General features: G+C 43.9%; 1 protein-coding gene across 1 annotated transcript in view; it reads left to right on the top strand.

The window, feature by feature from the left end:
- LOC308475135 (uncharacterized protein) overlaps window positions 1-24,705 on the top strand; it is a 50,120-nt gene extending 25,415 nt beyond the window's left edge. The window contains exons 4-6 of the mRNA XM_081002075.1: window positions 22,236-22,318; window positions 22,435-22,561; window positions 23,139-24,705. Of these exons, the coding sequence (XP_080858201.1) occupies window positions 22,236-22,318; window positions 22,435-22,561; window positions 23,139-24,556 (1,628 nt within the window). The 3' untranslated portion in view covers window positions 24,557-24,705. The remainder of the gene's footprint in view (window positions 1-22,235; window positions 22,319-22,434; window positions 22,562-23,138) is intronic.
- Window positions 24,706-26,440: the final 1,735 nt, after the last annotated feature.

Here is a 26,440-nt window from a genome sequence, read left to right as displayed (position 1 = left end):
GTGCCGGACGTGCGGGAAGACAGGTCACATCACCAGGGTCTGTAGATCGGCGGTGTTGGGAGCGACAGGAGCACCTAGACCGGAGCATCGCAGACCGCCCACAGCAACCCATTTTCTAAAGGACTGCCACTACGTAACGGAGATCAACGGGAGGGTCGTGCAGTTCCCAGCGCAAGGCAAGGCACGCGTCAAGGTGAAGATTGAGGGTCAGCAGTGCGACATGGAGGTGGACTCCGGATCTGGATTCACTATCGTGTCGGACCAGACCGCGAGGACATTCTTCCCCGGGGTAAGTTGCCCCCTCTGGAGCCCTTCCCGGCAACCTTGCAGTCATACTCAGCAGGCCGCATCCATGTAATGGGAATGTGTGCCGTGAGAGTACAGTTCCGGGACAAACAGGCTGTACTCAAACTGGTGATTGCGAAGGGCAGTCGCCCCAGTCTCCTGGGCACTGACTGGTTCCCCGCCCTGGGACTGAGTATATCAGGGCTTAATTCAATCCAAACCTGCCCTGAGATGAGCGAGGCATTATGCAAAGAATTTGCTGGTCTCTTTAATGGAAAACTGGGTTGTTATAAAGGGCCCCCAGTTGACTTCGAGTTGGACCCTGGGGTGGCCCCAATCCGACTCAAACCAAGGCGAGTGCCATTTGCACTGCAACCCAAGATCGAAGCAGAGCTGGATAAATTGGTCAAGCAGGGAGTTCTCTCACCCGTGGACTCTGCTAAGTGGGAGACTCCAATTGTCACGCCCCTTAAAGCAAATGGGGAAGTCAGGATCTGTGCAGATTACAAATGCACTATCAATAAGGCACTCAGGGGAAACTCATACCCCATTTCAGTCGTATCACATCTGTTGGCTAAACTGGCTGGGGGCAAGGTGTTCGCCAAAATTGACCTGGCACAAGCTTACCAACAGCTGCCAGTAACCCCACAATCAGCGGAAGCACAGACTATTGTCACACATAAAGGGGCGTTCAGAGTTAACAGATTACAATTTGGAGTTTGTGTGGCCCCAGGGATTTTTCAAGGGCTCATGGAACGCCTGTTAAGAGGTCTGCCGGGGGTGTTGCCATTTTTTGATGACGTTTTGATTGCTGGAAAAGACCCACAGGAACTGGTTGCGCGTGTTCGTGCAGTGTTGCTCAAGTTCAAGGAGGTGGGGTTGCAACTGAAAAAGGAAAAATGCAGTTTTGGGGTGCCAACTGTGGATTTCTTGGGGTTTAAAATTGATGCATCAGGCATCCACCCCACAGATGCTAAGATTAAGGCCATCATCGAGGCGCCACGACCACAGAACAAGACGGAGTTGCAGTCATTCCTGGGACTTATTAACTTTTATCATTCGTTCTTACCCCAGAAAGCTTCGGTAGCTGAACCATTACATAGACTGTTGCAGAAAAAGAATGTGTGGCGATGGGGGCAGGGGCAGCAGAAGGCTTTTGACTCCTTGCGAGGAATGCTGAGTAGCAGGAGCGTCCTTGCTCATTATGACGAGTCAAAGCCTCTGGTCCTGGCATGTGATGCCTCTCAATACGGCCTGGGGGCGGTGCTAAGTCATAGGGAACCGGATGGGTCGGAAAAGCCCATCTCTTTCTATTCCCGTACGTTGTCGCCCACGGAGCGCAACTATGCTCAAATTGACAAAGAGGCGCTTGCAATTGTGGCAGGAGTCAAAAAGTTCCATGATTATGTGTACGGTCGCCATTTCTACATTGAAACGGACCACAAGCCACTGTTAGGGTTGTTCAACCCGAACAAACAAACGCCACAAATTCTCTCCCCCAGAATGTTACGTTGGTCTATATTCCTGAACGGGTTCCAGTACACCTTGACCCATGTGCCGGGGAAACGGTTGTGCTACGCTGATGCGCTGAGTCGATTGCCCCTTCCTGGCGGGAGCACTGAGGATCCTGCTCCAGCGGAGCACATAATGATGCTGGAAACACTTCCGGGGGCTCCTGTAACGGCTACTGATATAGCTGAGAAAACGAGGAAAGATGCTGTTCTCTCCCGTGTGCTCACTTGGGTGGGGAGGGGGTGGCCAGGTGGTCCGCATGAAGACAAATTCAGGCCTTATGTGACTAGGCAGCACGAGTTGTCCATGCATAAGGGTTGTCTCCTGTGGGGAGATAGGGTGATCATCCCAGCACCACTGAGAAACAGGGTTCTGGAGACGCTTCACATGGGACACCCGGGAATGGTCAGGATGAAGTCGCTAGCCCGATGTTATGTGTGGTGACCTGGAATTGACCAGAACATAGAACAATGGGTACGAACATGCAAGGCATGCCAAGAGGTGCAGCCAGAAGTGGCCAGAGCACCAGTCCACTGGTGGGAGCAGTCCAGATCTCCCTGGAGCCGGCTGCACTTAGATTTTGCTGGGCCATTCCAAGGAAAGGTCTTTTTGGTTATCGTTGATGCATGTTCCAAATGGTTAGAAGTGGCGATGGTCCCTAGCATGGCATCAGCTGCCGTAATCAAGGTGTTGAGGCAGCTGTTTGCAACCCATGGGTTACCTGAGACCATTGTATCAGATAATGGGGCAGCTTTTGTATCCCAAGAATTCAGGGCATTCTTGGCTGATAACTTCATAAGAGGGGTCACATCCGCGCCCTTTCACCCATCCTCCAATGGGCAGGCTGAGCGCATGGTAAGAACAGCCAAAGAATCCATTGCGCGCTTAATGGAGGGTAACTGGTCAGCTCGCATCGCGCGAATGTTATTTTTGCAGCATGCGACGCCGTGTACCGCGACGGGCAAGTCGCCAGCTGAGCTGCTCTTGGGTAGGAGACTGGTAACGGTGCTGGATTATGTCCACCCGGATAAAATGCCAAACCGTAATTCAAGAGCAACCCCCCAGGCTGAGACTGACACAACCAGGTACCTCGCCCCTGAAGATCTGGTCTGGGTGAGGAACTATTCACGAGGTTCGCGGTGGGTGGCTGGTGTGGTCACCCGGGCTAGTGGACCTGTGTCCTATTATGTGACCTTGGAAAATGGGCAAGTTTGGAAGAGACATATAGATCAGCTGAGGCGCCGGGCGCTCAGCAGGGAGGAGCCAGATAATTCATCCCTGGCTAAGGACGCAGAGCTGCAAGACCAGAGTGAAAATGGCCCAGAGGTGCAGTCACCAGGGGCTTTAACAAATGAACCAGGGTCTGCTAGTCCTCACGATGACGAGGTACAGATAGGGGACCCTGAGATGTCTGGGACTCCATCTGTTCCTGACGAAACCCCTAGAGCAGCCCCTCTACCACAGGTAACACCCAATCCAGAACCTGCAACACCTGTTGTCAGGAGATCAAGTAGAAGTTGTAGGACCCCACAGTACCTGAGAGATTACGTCTGCTGTGCTCACTAGGGGGGGAGGGGTGTTGTGTATTGAGTCAAAGGATTTTATATCTGTATTATTATTGTCTGTATTTGCATTAGGGTAAAGTAACTGCCTTTTGGTTCCAGAGGGTACAGCTACTATTGGTTCATTTAAGCTGCTGTATTTGGATCCTCTGTCTTATTGGTTCCCTCCAAAAGGCAGGACTGTGATTGCCTGATATTGTTCCCTCCAAAATGTATCCTTTCTTGCTAGTTCCCTGTCCCTATAAATGTAGCTTTCCTCTCCCCAGTCTTTAGTCTTGTTGCTTTAATAAAGAAGTGTTACTAGAGAACTGTCTCCAGCATGTTATATCAAGAGAGCTGAAATCACAAACCCCACGTCACAACAGTTTCTAAGAAGAGATCGGACGGCCATCTGCCATGGATGCTTTAGCTGAGATTCCTGCATTGCTGGGGGTTGTAATAATAATAATAATAATTATTATTATTATTATTATTATTTATACCCCGCCCATCTGGCTGGGTTTCACCAGCCACTCTGGGCAGCTTCCAATCAAACACTAAAATACAATAACCTATTAAACATTAAAAGCTTCCCTAAACAGGGCTGCCTGTTTAGGGAACTAGACCCGGCCCCCTCTTGCTTCGGGTTGGACTAGATGACCCTGGGATCCCCTCCTATCTCTCCACTCCTGAATTCTAGGAGGAGCTTCCTTGCCTCCTGCAAAGCCCTTTTCCCTGCAAGCTCTTCCTCTGGTTTCTGGCCAAGGGAGGGAGATGCTCAGAGTCCAGCCAAGAGCCTCACCCCCAAAAGGATATCTGGGCAGTGGCGTAGCCAGGGGGGCAGGTGCCCCCTAAATCCATAAAAAATAATAATAATCTGAGGTTCTGCCAAGCGAGAGAGGGCTGAGCTGGGTGGACTCGGCTTGGCAAGGGTTAAAGGGAAGTGAGCTGCCTTCCTAGAGAGGACAGGAAGCAAGAGGGGGCCAGGTCCTCCAGAGCCAAGGCCCCTCCCTCCCCAGTCCTTTCCTGCAAGGAAGGGGGGGTGTTGCTTTGTGTCTCTGCTGCAAGGGCTGCCTCGCTGCCCCCTCCTGGGATCTGGTGAGTCTCCTCTCTCTCTCTCTGGGATCTGGGGGGGGTCTGGGGGGACTGATCTGCTCCTGCAGGGGGTGGGACCCCAAGTCAGGGAGGAGAGGGTCCTGCCAGGGAGGGGCCAGGTCTGCCACGCTCTCCTTCCTGCAGATCAGAGGATCCCAAACTCATTTGGCCCTCCGCCCCCCCCTTCAGAACAAAATCTCCCTTCTTTAAACAAAGGAGTCCCTGGGACTTTATGTGACATCGCTCAGCCTCGTTGCACAACAGAGGAAACATCTGCAAATGGTTTTCCAAAGCTGGACAAGGAGGTGGACTAGCCCCCCCCCCCAAAAAAAAAAGTTGGGGAGAGAAAGGCCAGGAATAAAGAGAGGGATCCCAGCCCAGAGTCTGGCTGCTGCATTGGGGACCAGTTTCCCAGTGTCTCCCAGGGCAGCTCCCCACGGAGGCCACTGCAGCAATCCCCTCGCACCCAGAGCAGGGCATCCCAGGACCACATCCTCTCTGTCCCAAACGGATTGTTGCTGGAAAACCAGCCGGAAATGGGCGCTGCTACTCACTGAGCCTCCAGGGACCTTGGCATCATTGTCTCTCTGTGTGCTAAGCTATCTAACAGAATAATAATAATAAATAACCCGCCTATATTTCAAGGGAGGTGTCTTTTGACCCTGTCCACTTGGCCCTCAGGGGTTGACGAGATACATTCCTGGCCCTTGGAGCAAAGAAAAAGGGACCCCACCCCAGGAGTCTGTCTTGAGAGGGGCAAAGAGTACAAGTGCAAGAAAAGGAGACAGAAGCAGGGGAGTGGGGGTGGGGGGAGAACAACTCCTGAGGACCCCCAGGTGAGGACCCCCACTAGAGCCAAGCATCCATTATTCGCAAGATACAAATGACTTCCTTGTCAGTCAGTTCTGACTTCATGCATTGACTGGAAGGCAGGAGAAACCAGCCTGATTCTTCTCCCAGAAATCCTTTCAGTTGCTTCCACATTTTGCATTGCAATCTTTCTTCTAGGAGAGCTAGAGGCTGCTTCCTCCTCCTCCTCTTCCTCCTCTTCCTCTTCCTCCTCCTCCTCTTTCTTCTCCTTTTTAAAAAGGCCCTTTCCACCTGGCCTAGGGGGTGAGGCCCAGACTCACCTAGCCCTACTGTGTTAAATATGTATTCTGTAGTTGACCTCCTTTGTAATGTTTTATTTTGATATCATAGAATCATAGAGTTGGAAGAGACCACAAGGGCCATCGAGTCCAACCCCCTGCCAAGCAGGAAACACCATCAGAGCACTCCTGACATATGGGTGTCAAGCCTCTGCTTAAAGACCTCCAAAGAAGGAGACTCCACCACACTCCTTGGCAGCAAATTCCACTGTCGAACAGCTCTTACTATCAGGAAGTTCTTCCTAATGTTTAGGTGGAATCTTCTTTCTTGTAGTTTGAATCCATTGCTCCGTGTCCGCTTCTCTGGAGCAGCAGAAAACAACCTTTCTCCCTCCTCTATGTGACATCCTTTTATATATTTGAACATGGCTATCATATCACCCCTTAACCTCCTCTTCTCCAGGCTAAACATGCCCAGCTCCCTTAGCCCTTCCTCATAAGGCATCGTTTCCAGGCCTGGACACAGTACTCCAGGTGAGGTCTGACCAGAGGAGAATACAGTGGCACTATTACTCCTAGATCCTTTTCACATGTACTGCTCTCAAGTCAGGTGTCCCCCATCTTGTATTTGTGCCTCTTATTTTTTTTTGCCCAAGTGCAATACTTTACATTTCTCCCTGTTAAAATTCATCTTGTTTGTTTTTGCCCAGTTCTCTAATCTGTCAAGGTCGTTTTGAAGTGTGATCCTGTCCTCTGGGGTGTTAGCCACCCCTCCCAGTTTGGTGTCATCTGCAAATTTGATCAGGATGCCCTTGAGTCCATCATCCAAGTCGTTGATAAAGATGTTGAATAAGACCGGGCCCAAGACAGAACCCTGTGGCACCCCACTAGTCACTCTTCTCCAGGATGAAGAGGAACCATTGATGAGCACCCTTTGGGTTCGGTCAGTCAGCCAGTTACAAATCCACTGAGTGGTAGCATAGTCAAGACCGCATTTTACCAGCTTCTTTACAAGAATATCATGGGGCACCTTGTCAAATGCCTTGCTGAAATCAAGGTAGGCTACATCCACTGCATTCCCTTCATCTACCAGGCTTGTAATTCTGTCAAAAAACGAGATCAGGTTAGTCTGACATGACTTATTTTTCAGAAATCCATGCTGACTATTGGTGATCACAGCATTCCTTTCTAGGTGCTCACAGACTGTTTGCTTAATGATCTGCTCCAGAATCTTCCCTGGTATTGATGTCAGACTGACTGGGCGGTAATTATTTGGGTCCTCTCTTTTCCCCTTTTTGAAAATAGGGACAACATTTGCCCTCCTCCAGTCTGCCAGGACTTCGCCTGTTCTGCATCTCAAAGATGACTGCCAGTGGTTCTGAGATCACATCTGCCAGTTCTTTTAATACTCTTGGATGCAGTTCATCTGGCCCTGGAGACTTGAATACATCTAAACTAGCCAAGTATTCTTGTACTATCTCCTTAGTTATTCTGGGCTGTGTTTCCTTTGCTGAATCATTTGCTCCAAATTCTTCAGGTCGGGCATTGTTTTCTTTATCAGAGAAGACTGAGGCAAAGAAGGCATTGAGGAGTTCAGCCCTTTCTGTGTCCCCTGTTTGCATTTCACCATCTTCTCCTCTGAGTGACCCCACTGTTTCTTTGTTCTTCCTTTTGCTACGAACATAACCATAAAAGGCTTTTTTGTTGCTTTTAACTTCTCTAGCAAGCCTGAGTTCATTCTGTGCTTTAGCTTTTCTGACTTTGTGTCTACACGTGCTGGCTATTTGTTTAAATTCCTCTTTGGTGGTTTCCCCCCTTTTCCATTTTTTGTACACATCCTTTTTAAATCTTAACTCAGTTAAAAGTTCTTTAGATAGCCACCCTGGCTTCTTTAGGCACCTTCCATGTTTCCGTCTCATTGGTATTGCCTGACGTTGTGCTTTTACTATCTCCCTCTTAACAAACTCCCAGCCATCATGAACTCCCTTTTCTTTTAGTATTACCGTCCATGGGATCTCACCCAGCACTTCCCTAAGTTTTATGAAGTCGGCTTTCTTAAAGTCAAGAAATTGAGTCCTAGTATGCTTGGCTGCTCCTTTCCGCTGTATAGTAAACTTCAGAAGAGCATGATCACTCGCGCCTAATGATCCTTCCACTTCTACCCCACTAACCAGGTCATCAACATTGGTTAGGACCAGATCTAAAATGGCTGTTCCTCTTGTTGCTTCTCCCACTTTCTGGACAATGAAGTTGTCTGCAAGGCCAGTGAGGAATCTGTTTGACCTTATGCTTTTGGCTGAGTTTGACATCCAACAAATATCCGGGTAATTGAAGTCCCCCATTACTACTATCTCCCTTCCTTTTGCATGCTTGGCCATCTGTTCCAGGAAGGCATCATCTATGTCCTCCGTTTGGCTTGGGGATCTATAGTAAACTCCCACAATGAGGTCACTGTTATTCTTCTCTCCCTGAATTTTGACCCAAATGCTCTCACTTTGGCTTTGAGGTTCTAAATCTTGGATCTCTTCACAGGTATACACATCACTGACATATAACACCACTCCTCCTCCTTTCTTGTCTGGTCTGTTTCTCTGAAATAGATTGTATCCCCCCATTATTACATTCCAATCGTGGGACTTATCCCACCAGGTTTCAGTGATGCCTATTATGTCATATTTAGTTTGCTGTACCAAGAGCTCAAGCTCATCTTGTTTATTTCCCATGCTTTGCGCATTAGTGTACAGACATTGAAGTCCATTAATCATTCCCCCGTGTCTCTTATTTAAGGATTTTTTCCTCCCACCACTAGGTCTGCGTCCTGTTTGCTCCATTTGGTCTATGACATTTGGATGATCATCTTCATCAATTGATAGACTCCTACCTTCAGGAGCACTGTCTCCCTCCCCCACATTAGTCAGTTTAAAGCCCTCCTGATGAGGTTTCTGAGATTTTTGGCCAAAACATTTCTCCCAACCGTTGTGAGGTGCAGCCCATCGCTTGCCAGAAGTCCATCTTCAAGAAACTGCAGTCCATGATCTAAGAATCCAAACCGTTCCTGTTTACACCTTTTGCGAAGCCAGCTGTTCACTTCCACTATTTTTCCCTCTCTCCCTGGGCCACGTCGTTCAACTGGGAGGACAGATGAGATGACAATTTGTGCATTTAATTTCTTCAATTTCCTGCCCAGAGCCTCGTAGTCTCTTTTGATCTTCTGGAGGCTATTGCTTGCAGTGTCATTGGTTCCCACATGAACCAAGAGGAAGGGGTATTTGTCAGTGGGTTTTATGATTCCTTGCAGTCGTTCAGTTACATCTTGGATCTTAGCCCCGGGGAGACAGCACACTTCCCGAGACATCTTGTCAGGCCCACAGATCACTTCTTCGGTTCCCCTCAGTAGGGAATCCCCTATCACCACTACACGCCTCCTCTTAGGTTTGGTCGGGGTTCTTCCGTGAGCTGTCCGTTCCAAGGTTGCCTGCACATTCCCTGAGGACTGACTTTGCTGATCGTCTTCATATACCTGATCGACTGTAATGAGGGAGAGCTCCTCAAATGGAGTCTGCTCTTCGTCTTCCATGCTAGGGGAGAGGACCTCAAAGCGATTGTGTATTTCTAAACAATCAGAGCAAACCCTGGGCCTCCTACTTCTTTGAGTCACATTTCTCCATATATCTGGCTCCTGTGTTGGTGAACTAGCGTCCTTCTCAGGGGAGTCCCCTGTCTCCTCCTTGGTGGAGACGGTGTGCTCTGTTGCTTCCAAGAAGAGCTCCAGCTCTCTAATTCTTTGGAGCGTAGCTACACGTTCCTCCAGTTGCTGGACTTTGTCTTTTAAGAGGGCAATCAACATGCAATTGCTGCAGGTAAAGCTGCCTGCAACCTTTGGCAAGATGGCAAACATTGCGCAGGAACCGCAGGCGACTGCAGCTGTTCCCTCCCCCTCCATCTTGAGAACGTGTCGTTGGGGGTGGCTACAGCGGTCCTCCATCATAAAAAGCGTGAAGACAGGACAAATAACTCCCCCCACAAAAAAAACCTAGGTCTCCCCCAACAAACGTTTGAGACTAGCTCCCCTAAATCTAAAAGACGGATCAAACTGCGCGCGCTGCTGCCCTGCAAGCTCTGATAAACTCTTCCCACAGCTAATCACCTGCCTCAACAGAAACCCAGCCCCCTCTGACCTTTGCACAGGGAGAGCAGCTAATCAGCCACAAAGAAACACACACAAGAAAACCCTTTTTGCTCCTTCTTCAACTGCTGCCCTGCAAGCTCAATCTTTAAGAGAGTATTTGTTTTCTATTATGTTGCTTTTGTTACCATAAAGCACCAATGCTGCAGCAAGCAAAGGCTCTAGCAGCTCAGCTAGCTGCTTGTGTACTGTACTGTACTGTACTGATGTAAGAGGCAGAAATAAATGATGTGAATAGTTTTCTGTCTGCTTCTTTCCCCTCCCTGGGGACACCAAAGGGGAGAGAGGAAGAACGGTGTGTTCCTCTCATACATCTGAGAAGAATCGCCGGACCTCGCCTGCTTATCAGCAGAGGTTGGGAGACGCAGGGAGGTCGACAGGAATATCTGCCGGTGCCTACGCTTGTGGCACATTCCTCTGACCCAGGCAGAATTCCAACAGTGGCAGCCTTCAGATGGTTGCGATTCATCGGACATCTGCATGAGAGGCTGGTGGATTGTCCTCCTCTGCTCCAAGGAGGAAGAGAAGCGTCTGAAAGCAGCCAGAGGCTCCACAGACAGCTGATGGAAAGAAGAGGTGTTTTTCCAGAGCAACAAAATTCAAGGTATGCTGCATTTCGGGCTAAAAGTGTGAACGCAGGAAGATTAATCCCCTGGTTCACGGAGCTGCGTTTCAAAGAAAACAAAAGCTCCGGAGGAAGAGGCCTGCATTCCACAAATTTTTGTGGTAGATAAGAAGTCCCATTGAAATGCATTGTTGCTAGGTAACGGAAAGATGGAAAGTTACTGGCAAAGGGGCTGGACTCTGAGTGTAAGCCTGGGAAAGCGAAACAAAACGAAAGAATGTTTTGGCTACAAGGTTTACGAGCTCTTGGAAGGGACTTTTCAATAGCAGCCTGAGTTTAGCTGCCAGGTGCAAAGAGCGTAAACAATTTGCAGTTTGCTGCGTGAGAAAGAAAAAAAACGACTGTTGGATTTTACAGTTTGTTTGACATTGGAGGTGAGAGAGGCTTGGCTTCAAGATGGATGCCAAGAAAGGAGCTTTGCCTTGCCCACCTTCCTTATCCAATGACAATTATTCATCTTGGTCTGTAAAGATGAAGGCCCTGCTGCAGAATCAGAGGCTTTTTGATGTAATTGAAAACCCCATCCCTGCAGCACCAACCAGAGGTTGGGAGTCACAGAATGTAAGGGCCAGGACTGCTATAATTCTGTGTGTCTCAGATGATCAGTTGGTGCATGTTCAGCATTTAGAAAATGCGAAAGAGGTATGGGACACGCTGCGTACAACGCATCAGAGAGATGCTGGTTCTTCAGCGTTGCTGTATTTTGAGAAATTGACCAATCTGAGACTTGCGCCTGATGGAGATGTTCAAGCGCACCTGACAGAAATGAAGTTTCTGCGTCAACAGATGGTGGAACGCAATTTCCGTCTTCAGGAGGAAGTGTTTTGCTTCATGATGATAAACAGCCTTAGCCGCACCTACAAGGTTGTTGCCAGTCAGCTTGGTTCCCTACCGGCCGCGCAGCTGACCGCGGAGAGAGTTTGTGCTGTGGTCCTGAATGAACATGAAAGACTTGCTGCACTGGAAGAAAAAGACAGGGGGAGGGAGGAACGGAGTTCTAATTCCCCCACTGCTGATGCTACTGGAGAGCATGGTGTAGCATTGAGTGCTGTCCGATGCTACAATTGTGGACAGACTGGGCATCTACAGCGAAACTGTAAGAAGCCGCGCCAGTCAAGAGGAGCAAAGAGCAGCTCTACGAAGCCTCAGGCGTCAGGCAAAAGCCGTACCAAGTGCCAGGTGAAACCTGCAAAGGCTATGATGGCGAAAGGAACCACGCCAGATGTTGGGAACTCGTTCATAATTGACACGGGCGCCACGGTTCATATGTGCCCGCACAGAGGACTGTTTTCGACGTTGAAGAAGCAAAGCTTCACTGTGAAACAGGCCAACGGTCAAGAGCTGGAAGCGACTGGAATTGGGACTGTGTATCTTGAGAGTCTGAACTTGACTATAAATGATGTTTACCTGGTTCCAGAACTGAGATTTAATCTGCTGAGCGTGTCGCAGATTGCAAAGAAAGGACTGAAACTGTCCTATGATGCTAAAAGCTGCAAGATCTACAAAGATGGAGAACTGTTTCTTACTGCCAAAGAGAAAGATGGACTGTATTTGTTGACTTTTGATCAAAGTGATTACATGAAATGTAATTCTTCTGATGTTTCTAACGAAATCTCTCTTGCAGGGGTGACCAAGACCAGTGTGAGCACCAGGAAGGTGACGAAAAAGGTCGACAGAGCATTTCAGCGGGTGTATGCTGATGTGATTGGTCCTCTAGAACCATCTAGAGGCGGTGCAAAGTTTTACCTTGTGTGTGTGGATTGTTTCACTAATTATTCTTGGGTTTATATGATGGAGAAACCGCAAGAAACTTTAGAAAAGTTTCAGGAGTTTTGTGACAAGGTTAAAAGTATGCATGATGCTAACATTGATTGTCTTTTCACAGATGACAAACAAGTTTTTCTGTTACAGAAGTTTCAGAAGTTCCTGGATGGAAAAGGGATAGACCACAAAGTTGCAGTTTCGCAAGAAGCGTGGAACAGAGGGGTCTGTGTAAAAGTGAACAAAGAATTGCAAAAGGGGATGCATGCGCAATTGCTGAGTTCACATTTGTCACATGAATATTGGGCCGAATCGCTAGCGTCCTATCTTCATGTGTGGCTGAGAAAAGTCTCAACAGAGTTGGGATGTTCTCCTTTTGAGAAGCTGTTCAATAGAAAACCTTCTGTTGCCTATTTTAAGGTTTTCGGGTCTCATGTGAGAACAGAAGCTCCAGGTGGTGTAAAGAATGCCAGAGGCATTTTTGTGGGTTATGAAAAGGGTCTCTACAGAGTAATTTTGTCTGAATCTGGTCAGGTGATTCTCACAAAGTTCCTAGAGAGTGCTCCAAAGCAAGAGCGGATAGTACAGACATTTCCCACAGGAAACGATTCAGATGATGATGATGAGTTTGATCTTATTGAGTTCAGTAGTACTGATGATGACAGCGATAGCTCAGACAGCTCAGTTGTCACAGTCATTGAGAGGAAATCTCAGATAATGACTAGACCCTCAGAAGAGGAGGATGAACCATTGATTAAGCTTAGTACTGGTTCTCCAGAGAGTTCAAAGGTTGAACCGGTGAGCACAGAGGATAAGAACCTCATGCGTAGGTCTGAGAGAGCAACGAAGGGTGTACCACCCAAGAGGTATTCAAAGGAGTTTGCTAACCTTGCATATGTTGCTATTGTAAACGACCAAGGACAGATTGAAGCTGTGTCTGAGTCAGAGACAAAGGCACAACAGAGAGTTGTTAACCGAGGTAATGCGAAGTCACACAACCAGAGAGGTACATTGGTTAAACCAGTGGCGGGTAGTTCCAAGGGTGGAACTGAAACAACAGGGGAATGTTATAAATATAACAACTGTTTGTTTTCTTCTCTGGATGACGCTTTGCTCGCAGCACACATTGATACTTTAGGGGGAGTATGTTACCATAAAGCACCAATGCTGCAGCAAGCAAAGGCTCTAGCAGCTCAGCTAGCTGCTTGTGGCTGGAAAGCCAGACAGGATGTTTGTGACTGTTGCCATGGGAACAAAGGGGCAGTCCATTCTGTACTGAGCACCGGATGTTAGCTCAGTGTGTGTGTGTGTCATATGACCCGTACTGGATGTACTTGGGAGGAGTTTTCTTCTTGCTGTTGTTGAGTGCAGACATGATTCTCTGTACTGATGTAAGAGGCAGAAATAAATGATGTAAATAGTTTTCTGTCTGCTTCTTTCCCCTCCCTGGGGACACCAAAGGGGAGAGAGGAAGAACGGTGTGTTCCTCTCATACATCTGAGAAGAATCGCCGGACCTCGCCTGCTTATCAGCAGAGGTTGGGAGACGCAGGGAGGTCGACAGGAATATCTGCCGGTGCCTACGCTTGTGGCACATTCCTCTGACCCAGGCAGAATTCCAACAGCTTTGACTATAGTCTATATATTTGACTTTCTTTACCTTGCTTTATTTCTCTTTTATTGATTTTGTGGGATGTGAAACTGCAGTCAAGTAGAACATTCCTACAGTGGACACATTAGGGGATGTTTTCTACCACTCAGGAGAAGACGTCCTGTTTCCTCCTGAGCTGGGACAGGCTTCCACTACATGTGACTTGAAGAGGGTGCAGTCTGTTGTACTAGCATGGAGGAGCGCATGGCCTCCATGTTCTGATCAGTGTGTGTTCTCCATTTTGTATGTTGCTGTGTGTTTGGAGAAGTGACTCCTTAGTGGCAGTCATTTGGGACTAACTTCTTTATGGAATAGTTCTAGTTGTTATGTAACAACCTGAACGAATCTGTGAGTAAACTAATTGTTATGTAACCTAAGCATGCCTTCAGGGATATGTCTGTGAACGTGAATAAATCTGTGAGTAAACTACTTTTATATTAATGTGAATCAGATTATTGTGCTTATTCATTCAAAAGGGATTGGAAGGGATTTTACCAGGAAGGAATTTTTAATAATAAGACTCAGATGAGTCAGCAACAAGCTGATCGCTGCGTAATCTAAAAAAGGGGGATGTATGGAACTAGAATATGGAACTTGCTAGTGCATGTTAGGAAGCATATCATTCAATAATATATCTTCTTCTAACTCCCCAATTATCCCCACAGCTTTAATATGCGGTAAACCGCTTTGAGATTTTTCTTTAAAATATAAAGTGTTATAGAAATTTAAATAAATAAAATAGCTCATGGTTTGGGCTGAGCCCTTGCTCTTGGATCCTTTTTCTTCTCCTGATATTAGACAACTTTTGTAACTGAACAATGTATTTGCTTTGTAGGATTTGCTAGCGCCTCTCTTTAAGACAGACAGAACTTGGCAGAAGACCAAAGGGTTCCTTCTGACCTCTCAGAGGCTTCCTGGGAGCACAGATGGGTGAGCGAGACACAGCTGGCCTTGGAACAGGAAGAGGCCATGCCATCCAAACTGGGAGCAGTGGGGGGTTCTGGGAAAACTCTGTGCAGAAGATCCTGGGTGAGGAGGACACCCTCCGCTCAGAGGTGCAGAGCCAGCAGTTGAGGCAGTTCTGCTTCCAGGATGCCAAAGGACCCCGAGAGGCTTGCAGCCAACTCTACCACCTTTGCCATCAGTGGCTGAAGCCAGAAAGGCACACAAAAGCTGAGATGCTGGACCTGGTGATCTTGGAGCAGTTCCTGGCTGTCCTTCCGCCAGAGATGGAGAGCTGGGTGAGGGACTGTGGAGCGGAGACCAGTTCCCAGGCGGTGGCCCTGGCCGAAGGTTTCCTCCTGAGTCAGGCAGAGGAGAGGAAGCAGGTGAGAGAGACTTTCCTCTGGATACTCCCAAGGCCTCCAAACAGGACAGAAACCATCCCATCATGCTCTACTGATGGCTCATTTTTTTTCTGGGAAGGCATCCATGGAATGAGTTCTGACATCCTTAAAGCTGTTGGCCCTGACATTCATTTTTTATTTTTTATTTTTTTAATATATATTTTTATTAGTTTTCCAATATAAAACTATACAAAACAAAACATCCAATTTATCACCAACATCTTTTTTTTTGACTTCCATCAACATGTCTGATAATTCTCCGTCTTTATCACTTCTTGCACATTTCTTAATTTAATATTGCACTACAATAATACCTTAATTTACCTTATTTTTTAAACAATATTTCTACCATACATTCTCACAGAGCGTCCTGAAAGCTTACAAATGTTTTCTGGTCATCACATATAGTTTTCATATAATCTGTAAATTTAATCCAGTCTTCAGTGAATCTCTGGTCTCATCGGTTCCGGATCCTTCCTGTTGATTTATCAAGTTCTGCGTATTCCATTAATTTCATTCTCCATTTTTCAATCATAGGTAATTCTTCTTGTTTCCATTTTTGGGCCATTAGTATTCTTGCTGCCGTTACTGCGTATAAAAATAACTTCCATTCTTTCTTATTAATTTCATTTCCTATTATTCCTAATAGAAATGCTTCTGGTTTCTTAACAAATGTATATTTCAACATCTTTTTTAACTCATTATATATCCTTTCCCAAAAGCATTTCACTTTTTTACACTCCCACCACATATGGTAAAATGTTCCTTCCTTTTCTTTACACTTCCAACATTTATTACTTACTTTATAAATTTTTGCTGATTTTACTGGTGTTACATACCATCTATATATCATTTTCATCACATTTTCCTTTATTATAGTACACGCAGTAAATTTCAGTCCTTCATTCCACAATTTAACCCAGTCTTTAAATTGTATATTATATCCAAAATCTTTGGCCCAATGGATCATAACCGATTTAACCTCCTCGTCCTTTGTATACCATTCCAATAATAATTTATACATTTTAGACAAAAATTTTACGTCATTATTCAGTACTTCCAATTGATATTTTGATTCCTTGTCGGTAAAACCTCTTTCTAATACATCTTTTTAAAACATTTCATTAATCTGAAAATAATCCAACCAATCATTTACATTTTCTTTTACTTCAACATATGGTTTCAGTTTCCATTTACTTCCTTCTTTCATTATTAAACTCCCGTATGTTATCCACCTCCCCCTCATATTGATCTTCTTCACACTCATCACCTCCAACGGAGACAACCAATGTGGAATTTTTGACCCCAGTAGGTTTTTATACCTATCACAGACTTCTGTGAGAGATCTTCGAATGATGTGGTTTTCGAAACCCTTGTGCACTCGTTTCTTGTCATACCATAGATATGCGTGCTGACCGAATCTGTTATCGAATTCTTCCAAATCTAACAATTCCGTATTGTCTAATTTTATCCATTCTTTCAACCAACAGAGGCACGATGCTTCCTAATATAATTTCAAGTCTGGCAGGGCGAAGCCTCCTCTATCTTTTGCATCTGTCAGTAACTTAAATTTTATTCTCGGCTTCTTACCCTGCCAGATATACCTTGAAATCATTCTTTGCCACTCCTTAAATATTGCCGCCCCTTTGATTATTGGAATAGTCTGAAACAGAAATAACATTTTCGGTAACACACTCATCTTGCAATTCTTCCCCAAAATGATAACTTCATTCTCCCCCACACCTCTAGATCTCTCTTAATTTTATTCCATATTGGTATGTAATTATTTTGAAACAGATCAATACTCCTAGGGGTTAACAAAATCCCCAAATATTTAACTTTCTTAACCACCTCTATCCCCATTTGTTGCTGCATTTTTTCAATTATTTCATGACCATATTTTTCGCAATTATTTTTGTCTTTTTCTTATTTAATTTAAAACCCGCAACCTGACCAAACTGTTCTATTTCTTCTAACACCTCTTTAACACTACTTAGGGGATCTTCCACTGTTATGACCAAGTCATGGGCAAAGGCCTTTACTTTATATTCATTTCGACCAACTGTCACTCCCTTTATTAGCTCATTACTTTTTACTGATCTTAGAAAGACCTCCAGAACCGAAATGAATAACAACGGTGAAAGAGGACACCCTTGTCTTGTGCCTTTAGTTATTACAATATTTTCTGTTGTTACATTATTAACTATTAATTTCGCTCTTTGATCAGTATATATCGCCCTTATACCATTAAGGAAAGATTGACCCATATCCATAAATTCTATGTTTTTCAACATAAATTCCCATGAAATATTGTCAAAGGCCTTCTCAGCATCCACAAACATTAACATCACTTGTTTATTGTTCCTGGTAGTCAGATATTTCATTATATTTATTATATTTCTTACGTTGTCTTTCATCTGCCTACCAGGAAGAAAACCTGCTTGGTCCTTATGTATCATTTCCTTTAATCTCTTTTTCATCCTATTTGCTAATATACTTGCAAACAATTTATAATTATTATTTAACAATGAAATTGGCCTATAATTTTTAACTTGAGTCAGGTCAGAATCTTGTTTTGGAATAAAAGTGATATAGGCTTCTTTCCATGTTCCTGGTATTTCCTCCTTTTTAAAAATGTTATTCATAACTTCTTTCAATGGCACAAGTAGGGTGTGTTTCAATTCTTTTATTTCGCTTTTAATTTCCTCTATTTCAATTAGTTCATTCAATTGGTCTTTTTTGTCCGTCGTTATTTTCTGAACCTTTTTTTCTTTTAGAAATTCTTCTATTTTTTTATGTTGCTTCTCTCTTTTCTTTTATATAACTGTCTATAAAAGTCAACAAATCCTTTTCTAATTTCTTTCGGATTGTCTATTTCTTGGTCTTCCACCTTAATTTTGTTAATTATGTTTTGTTTTTTCCCTTTTTTTAATTTGCCAAGCCAACCATTTCCCTGATTTATTTGCAAACTCAAAATTCTTCTGTTCCATTCTTTTAATATTCCATTCCACTTCTTTATTGATTATCATCGCAAATTGAGTTTGTAACAGTTTTATGTTTTGCTTCAATTTCTTATCAGTGGGCCTGGTAGTTAAATTCTTCTCATTTTCCATTATTTGTTTTAAGATTTCTTTTCTCCCATTTTTCTCTGAATTTATTTTTAATTGTGTTCTGTTGAATAAAGAAACCTCTCATCACCGCTTTACTAGCGTCCCAAACAGTACTCATTTTTGTCTCTTTATTAACATTATTTACAAAGTAGTCTGCCAAACATTTTTGTGCTCCTTCCACTATTTTCTGATCATCAAAAAGATTGTCATTTATTCTCCACCGGAAAGATTTTTCTCCATATCCTTTTAGTATACATTTTACTGCATTATGATCGAAAGAACCTTTGGCTGTATTTCAATCTTTAGAATTCTTGATGTTAATTCATTAGAAATCCATATCTGATCAATTCTATTTTTTTTAACATAATATTTATTAAAAGTTTAAAAATTACAGAGAAAAGAAGAAAAGAAAACAACAAAAAATTTAACAAGACATACATTCCGATACATAAAAAAAGGAAGATAAAAAAGCATAAAAACCAATACAACAATAAAAAACACACACCCAATATTCCATATCTTTATCTTTCATTTACTTGTTTCATCGACCTCCTCACACCTCCGTAAAAGTAGTGGTCGATTCAAAGCACCGCACCGCTCACCCCACATCGCTTCGGATCCCCAAAAAAGGGTTTCCCTGCGAGTAGAGGAGGCGATCCTGGTGTCAGCCGAATCCCACGTTCCCAGGCTTCCTCCGCCTGGGATCTTGAAGGGTCTCCACCTTCGCCGCGGCGGCAAGACCCAATTCATATCTGATCAATTCTAGACATTGATTGATTCGATTCTAAAAGTAAATTGTTTTTCTAATGGGAGTCTTAATCTCCAAATGTCAATTAAATTGCAGTTGTCAACCATAGGGAAAAAAAGTTTTTGGTAGTTTTCCTTCTTTTGTCCTACCCACTGCTCTTAATCTGTCCATTTCCATTGAAACTACTCCATTCATATCACCCATTATTATAATCTTTTTATCCAAATATTCAAATAACTTTACCATTTGGTGCATATATTCCGACAATTATCAATTTTTTTGCCCTGCCATTTGACTTGTACTGCTATAATTCTGCCCTCTTCATCCTTGAAGATCTGTTGAGCCTCTAATTTGTTTTACCACCCCTCTCTTCTTGCTTTTGTCAGATGAAATAAACTCACTTCCTAATTTTTTATTGATTAAAAATTTTCTATGTCGTCTCGCCACATGCGTCTCTTGCAGACAAGTAATATCCAAATTCTTTTGCTTTAAATATTGTTCGATTTTATTTCATTTTTTAATCGTTCATCCCATTCACATTCCATGTCCATAATTTCAGCGCCATGATGTTTTTTACTTTTAAAGTCCAATTATAATAAATTCTTAAATCTGTTTCTCTACTTCCTCCTCTTCTTCTTCTTCCTCTTCTTCTTCCTCTTTATCCTCTCTTTCCCTTCCTCTTTTATCTTTTTTATCTCTCCTTTCTTCTTCTTCCAACTCTGAAGAGTCTCCCCCGCAAGCTCCTGCTTCCGCCGTTTCCGCTTCATCTTCTTCTCTCCCCAGCTCTTTGTATCTTCTTAGAAACCTGTATGTTTCATCGGGTTTTGTAAGCTTATGTTTTTCCCTTATAAGAAAATGATATCCCCTCTGGGAATTCCCACTTAAATTCAACTTGGTTTTTCCTCAGAGATTGCACCAGGTGTTTATACTGGTCTCTTTTTTTGAACAGATGAAGTGGAACGTCTTTAAAAATCATTATATAATTTCCATCAATATTCAGTCTTTTCTCTCTGGGTTTTTTTTTTTTTTTTGGTAAAATTAAATTCCTCATTTCTCTGTCTTTAAAGATAATCAAACAATCTCCTGGAAATTTCTTTGCTCTTGTTGTCCTCATCTTAATTCAAAAAGCGTTTTGAATTGTTTTAGCGACCTCTTCCACTTCCATTTCTAACCATTGGGCAATCTCTGATGTCAGTTTATCTTTGATCATTTCTCCCTGAACCTCGGGCACAGATCTCAGTCTCAAATTTGTCTCTCTTTGCCGTAGTTCATTCATTGCAATTGCGTCCCATAACTCCTCCTGCGCCTTATTAACTTCTGACACCTCAGCTTTAATCTTTTCCTCCTCTCTTTTAACCTCTCTCATTTCTAATTTTGTTCGTTTCATTCCTTCCTCCAAACTTTGTGTTCTCTTGGACATATCTTTCATTTGTCCTTTTAGTTCCTTAACTGTTAAGTCTACTTTTTTAACTGTGACATCTATTTTTTTGTCCATCTGTTCTAATTTTGTCTCTAAATTTTTCTCACTTTTTTAAATTTCTGATTTAATTTCTGCAAACATCTTTACTATTTCCCCTTTTAATTCTGACTCTTGCCTTGAACTTTTTCTTTCCACCGGTGTCGCCCCTTCACTTTTTTTTTTAGTATGAGACATTCCTAATATTAAATATTAGCTTCTTGCCACTTGTATGGCTAATCCAATCCATGCTGCAACAGCCAGGGAGTTAAAATATCCACTTATTACAATAGCCTTCTTGCCACTTGTTTGGCTATTCCCAATTTCCCGACAAAAAGTCCACACACAAAAAATTATAAAGAGAAATCCCAAACTCCAAAAACAAGCCTCTAAGAAGAAACAAAAGACAAAAAGTTAGCAAAGGAAGCAGACTTTATAATCCACGAAAGGGAAGGGGGGAAAAGGGGAAGAAAAAAATAAAAAATGTCCAAATATCCAAATATAGTCCACTAATCCACTCCAATCCACTCAACGTCCTTAAAGTTTTTATTTATATCGGAAAGAGAAAGAAATTCTCCCTTTCCGAGAATTAAAATGGCGCTGCTTATTTTCCTGCGTCACAGAAATTGAAGCAAAAAAGAAGGGGGGGGGGGAATACAGTCTCCAAGAAAAAGAGAAACACTCTCAAAGTCCCATAAGTCACAAAAATAACAAAAATGATGAAAGAGAACAGCCTCTGTCTTCTAAGAACTTTACCACTTAATCCATCCCTCCACCATAAAAAAATAGAAGGTACATCAAAGGTCTTAGAGGCACTAATTGTCTGTTACACAGATCTTTTGTAATCGAAAGTAGAAAGTACATAGGTCCATTTCCGACGTTCCCAGAAATTTCACAAAAAAGACTGTAAAAAAAGGGCTTTTTTAATTCCTCGTCCCTCTTAGCGTTAATTAAAGGTCCATAAAAAAGATTTCTAATCGCCAAAGTAAAATCCGTTTGAATTAACTTACAGTTTTGTCCCGTTCCGTGAATCCCTCCTGTGTATACTTAGAATTCCAGACGAGGCTGACCTCCTTTTTCCCACCTCGTCCTCATCGAATTGTCTCCAATTGTTATTTTGATTTTTTAATCCTTTTAAGTCCTTTTAAATTTGAATTCTTAGTGTTTGTGCACTTCTGCGCACAAGCTTGGGGCTTCGCTCCTGGAGGATAGTAATGGCTTCCCACTGCCTGCCTTTCTACCCCGCTGCTTTCGTCGCCTCCAAAGGAGGTTACCTGGCGGCCGGGGGAATCGCAAAACGGCCGTGCTGGGATCCTGCCCCCTGGATCTCCTTCCAGGGGTGTTTTGGGGGGCTGCGGCGCCCTTGCAGCACCCCCTTTTTCCTCCCAAGAGCTGGATTCCCTCTCCAGAGAGAAATCCCGCTTGTCTTCGCTCCCGCAATCAGCCGGAATTCTCTCTGACATTCGTTTTTTAATCCTTCTCCCCATTCTCTCTTTTGAATCCTTGCCTCTTTTTCAGGGAAAGGATCTCTTTGCAGAAATGGACCAGATTTCTTCTGAGGCAGAGAGGCCTCCGCTGGACATCAGAGAGAGGCAGCTGGGTAAGGAGGAAGGATTTTTTTCTCTGTTTAGTCTCATTCTGTTGGTTTTCCAACTCATCAGAGGAGGGAAGATATTTTTCTTCACAACTAACATCTGAAATGCACCCAAATATCCAAATGCACTCAGCAGGCGAGACTTTCTCAAAGGCCCCTGTGTAGTTTGAGATGCACTGATTTACCTGTGAGAGAAGAAGGCACTCTGGGCCTCCCCCTTACCTTTTTTCTCTTGCAGGTGACACAGTGATACTAGCTAGACCTCTTCATCCATCTCTGAATGGGGACAGAATGGAAGCAGCGGCTGTGGAACCAGATCAGGTCAGGGGAAGCTGCCTTGCGGGGACAGAGGCCAAGGGGCGGAACAATGTCGTAGCTCAAGGAGTGGTGGTGAACAACAGTGTTGTCTCAGAGTAGGACATTTCCCTTTTTTTTAGGGTCCAGTGTGCTTTGAAGATGTCGCTGTTCATTTCACAGACGAGGAGTGGGTGTTGCTGGATCCTGACCAGAGAGCTCTGCATAAGGACGTCATGGAGGAGAATTGTGGGATCATGGCCTCTCTTGGTAAGGCTCCTAGTGGAATCATAATATCAGTTTTTAAATTCAAAACTCCATATGTGATGAACCTCATATATTTTCACAGACCTCAACAGCGCCCCCTACAACACTGGATATTACAAATTCCCCCCCTAAAAAATACCCTTGAATAGTAAATTACTGTTTTTTCTGTGAATGTTCTTCCTCCCGTTGCAGCTTATTAAACAAGCAGCAGCCTGGTCTGAACTCCCCAGGCCCTTTTGACTGTAAACTTCAGAGTTGTTAGGGAAGTTGAAGTAGCTTCTGTCAGGTTTTCAGTTTTTGTTTTTCCTCCCGTCAGTCTTTGGTTGTCCAAAGAGAAGACTGACATTGGAAACGGAGGGATGCCATGATGGAGCCAAACAAAATCGATTCAAGAGAAGAGCCAGGCTTATCGAATCACAGGTTCCCCAAAGCATGTCGGTTGATCCCCATTAATTAATGCACCCAACCCTTCAGAAAACCATCCATCTAACCCACTTGTGCTATGCCTCTATTACCAGAGTTAACAAGTATTCTTCCTTAATTTCTCCCTGAGGTGCTAATCCATTTCTCTTCATTGTAGATAGAGATAGACTGGAAATTAACAACATGGGTGACCATGACAAAATCCCCACAATGGAGAAGCTGAATAAATATCTTGAATGTGGGAAAAGTTCCTTTTCCACTTCCCATCAAAGAAATCCCATTGGGAAGAAACCCTATCAGTGCATGGAATGTGGAAAGAGATTCAGTCAAAAGGTCAATCTCACTTCCCATCAAAGAATTCATACAGGGGAGAAACTCTATCAGTGTGTGGAATGTGGAAAGAGCTTCAGTCAAAGCCACAAGCTCACTTCCCATCAAAGAATTCATACAGGGGAGAAACCCTATCAGTGTGTGGAATGTGGAAAGAGCTTCACCCACAGCCACAATCTCACTTCCCATCAAAGAATTCATACAGGGGAGAAACCCTATCAGTGTGTGGAATGTGGAAAGAGCTTCAGTCAGAGCTCCTCCCTCACTTCCCATCACAGAATTCATACAGGGGAGAAGCCATATCAGTGTGTGGAATGTGGAAAGAGTTTCACAGATAGCTCCTCTCTCACTTCCCATCAAAGAATTCATACAGGGGAGAAGCCATATCAGTGTGTGGAATGTGGGAAGAGCTTCAGTCACAGCCACAGTCTCACTTCCCATCAAATAATTCATACAGGGGAGAAACCCTATCAGTGTGTGGATTGTGGAAAGAGCTTCAGTGACAGCAGCAGTCTCACTCGCCATCAGAGAATTCATACAGGGGAGAAACCCTATCAGTGTGTGGAATGTGGAAAGAGCTTCAGTTTTAACCACCATCTCACTTCCCATCAGAGAATTCATACAGGGGAGAAACCCTATCAGTGCGTGGAATGTGGAAAGAGATTCAGTCAGAGCGCCAGTCTCACTTTCCATCAAAGAATTCATAGAGGGGAGAAACCCTATCAGTGTGTGGAATGTGGAAAAAGCTTCAGTCAGAGCGCCAGTCTCACTTACCATCAAAGAATTCATACAGGGGAGAAACCCTATCAGTGCGTGGAATGTGGAAAGAGCTTTAGGAATAGCTCAAAACTCACTTCCCATCAAAGTATTCATACAGGGGAGAAGCCCTATCAGTGTGGGGAATGTGAAAAGAGCTTCAGTACAAGCTCCTCTCTGAGTTCCCATCAAAGAATTCATACAGGGAAGAAACCCTATCAGTGTGTGGATTGTGGAAAGAGCTTCAGTCACAGCAGCAGTCTCGCTTGCCATCTGAGAATTCATACAGGGGAGAAACCCTATCAGTGTGTGGAATGTGGAAAGAGCTTCAATCGCAGCCAAAGTCTCACTCGCCATCAGAGAATTCATACAGGGGAGAAACCATATCAGTGTGTGGAGTGTGGAAAGAGCTTCAGGAGGAGCTGCAATCTCAGTTCCCATCAAAGAATTCATACAAAGTTCCCAAAACCCGGAAGGAATATTAAGTAACTAGAATCCCTCTAGAGGGGGTTCTGAGACATTACAATGGCTGCAGGTGGAAAAATACAGGCTGAGCTGGATAGAATGTTTTTTCTCTTGGGAAAGTTACAAGGTCAGAGTGAAGCTTTGGCTACAAATGCTACAACTTTGAATTTAAAAGTAAACAAACTTGCTGAATGTGTCAAGGACTTGACTCAAGAAACCTATGCAGCTGAACAAGAAGAGATATGTGCTGTTTCAGAGGAGTGGGAAGGAGGAGCTGAAATGCCGCAGATGACAAAGGAGAGCCAGAGGCCTGCTAAGATAGCTGCTAAGAAAAACAAGATCTGGATTATGAGAGCTTGGTTTGAATTAGAGAATGAAGAATGGAGGGATCTCCCTATGGGGAGATCTGAAGACCTATGGATTACAAATCTGATCAAGGCAAAAGTTGGAGCTTTTGGGACATTTGGGACATTTGGACTTAAAAGCAATAAGAAACAAGATTTGGGCTCCACTTTTGAACATGGAGGTCTGGTTGGAAGAAACATAGACCCTATTGGGACAGAGCTTCTCCGAGACCTGATGTCTAATATAAAGGATTACCAAAAAAACCGGCAGAGAGGGACTGAGAGAGATTTGAGGGCCTCGGATGTGAGATCTCCAGGCTGATAGTTGATGGACTGATGGACATTTTTTGGGGATCGAAACTGGGAAAGGAGGGGGTGAGAGATTTGGAATCCAAAGGGTGTATAATTATATGTTGTTTTTCTGTTATTTTGTTTTGCAATTAATATAAAAATTGGGAAATTCGTGGAAGGGAATTTGGGTCGACCTTAGAAAAGGGTGTAAAGAATGAGTATTGTTGTTTAAATTGAGGTCTATAAGTTAAAATTGGTTAATTAAGATGAATTAAGTATAATAATAATAAGGTAAAAGCTGGGGACAAGAACTTGCTGAGCTAACTATTGGAATTGGAATACAAGAAGGGGAGGTGTGGGGAAGTCAGGGAAAGATGTTAAGAAAATAGGGTTTTGAAACTATACTTGTTATTTGTGTTGTGTTTGTTTGTGTTTTTGTGTTTGTTTAAAACTTTAATAAAAATGTATTTAAAAAAAATAAATACAAAGTTCCCAAAACCCTTCATTATACAGCTTTCAGCGCCAGGGAAAAACTCATCTCTTTAACCAGTCCTTTGGCTGATTGACATCTAATGCCCTTTTACAATGTGGTGGGGAGGTGGGGGTTACAGGTTTTGGGGGCGGTGTTTTGTGTTTTCATTCTGTGATTTTAAGTTGTAACCGTCCTGTGACCTGTGAGTGTAGGGAATGGGAGCCAACTCTTAGAGTCTGAGGGCTCTTTGCCCCCCAATAAGATATTTGAGGGGGCCACCCCCCAGTTCATAGGAATAGCCATTAAAATGGCATGCTTGCACCGCATCCTGTGACTGTTTAACCGAGGCGGGGCTTGCTAAACCCCTCCTATATTTTATTCAAGTTGGCACCCCTGCTATAGGGCGCTATAGAAGTCAAATAAATGCATAAATAAAACAAAATCATCTTGGTCGCCTTCTTTTGCACTTGTTCCAGCTTGTCAATATCCTTCTTAATATTATCATTTTAAAAAATTATGTACCCTTCATGGCTTTCTCAAAAACAAGTCAAGCTAGAGAAATCTCTCTTTTTTCTTTTTCTTTTTTTGGATGGAGTTACAGATTGTTTCTCAGGGGACTGCTGTGGTAATAGCGCATCTTAATTTCAGTAAGGTTTTTGACAAAGTCCCCCTTGATATTTATGTGAGGATGCTGGTAAAATGAGGCTGAACTAGGTAACTGTTAGGTGGATTTGACTGACCAAACCCGAACAGTCTTCCTTCATGGTTCCTCCTCATCCTGGGGAAAAGTGACAAGAGGGG

This window comes from Podarcis pityusensis, assembly GCF_964106645.2.
Source record: "Podarcis pityusensis genome assembly, chromosome: 4".
NCBI lineage: Eukaryota > Metazoa > Chordata > Lepidosauria > Squamata > Lacertidae > Podarcis > Podarcis pityusensis.
This window is presented reverse-complemented; position numbering and strand designations above follow the sequence as displayed.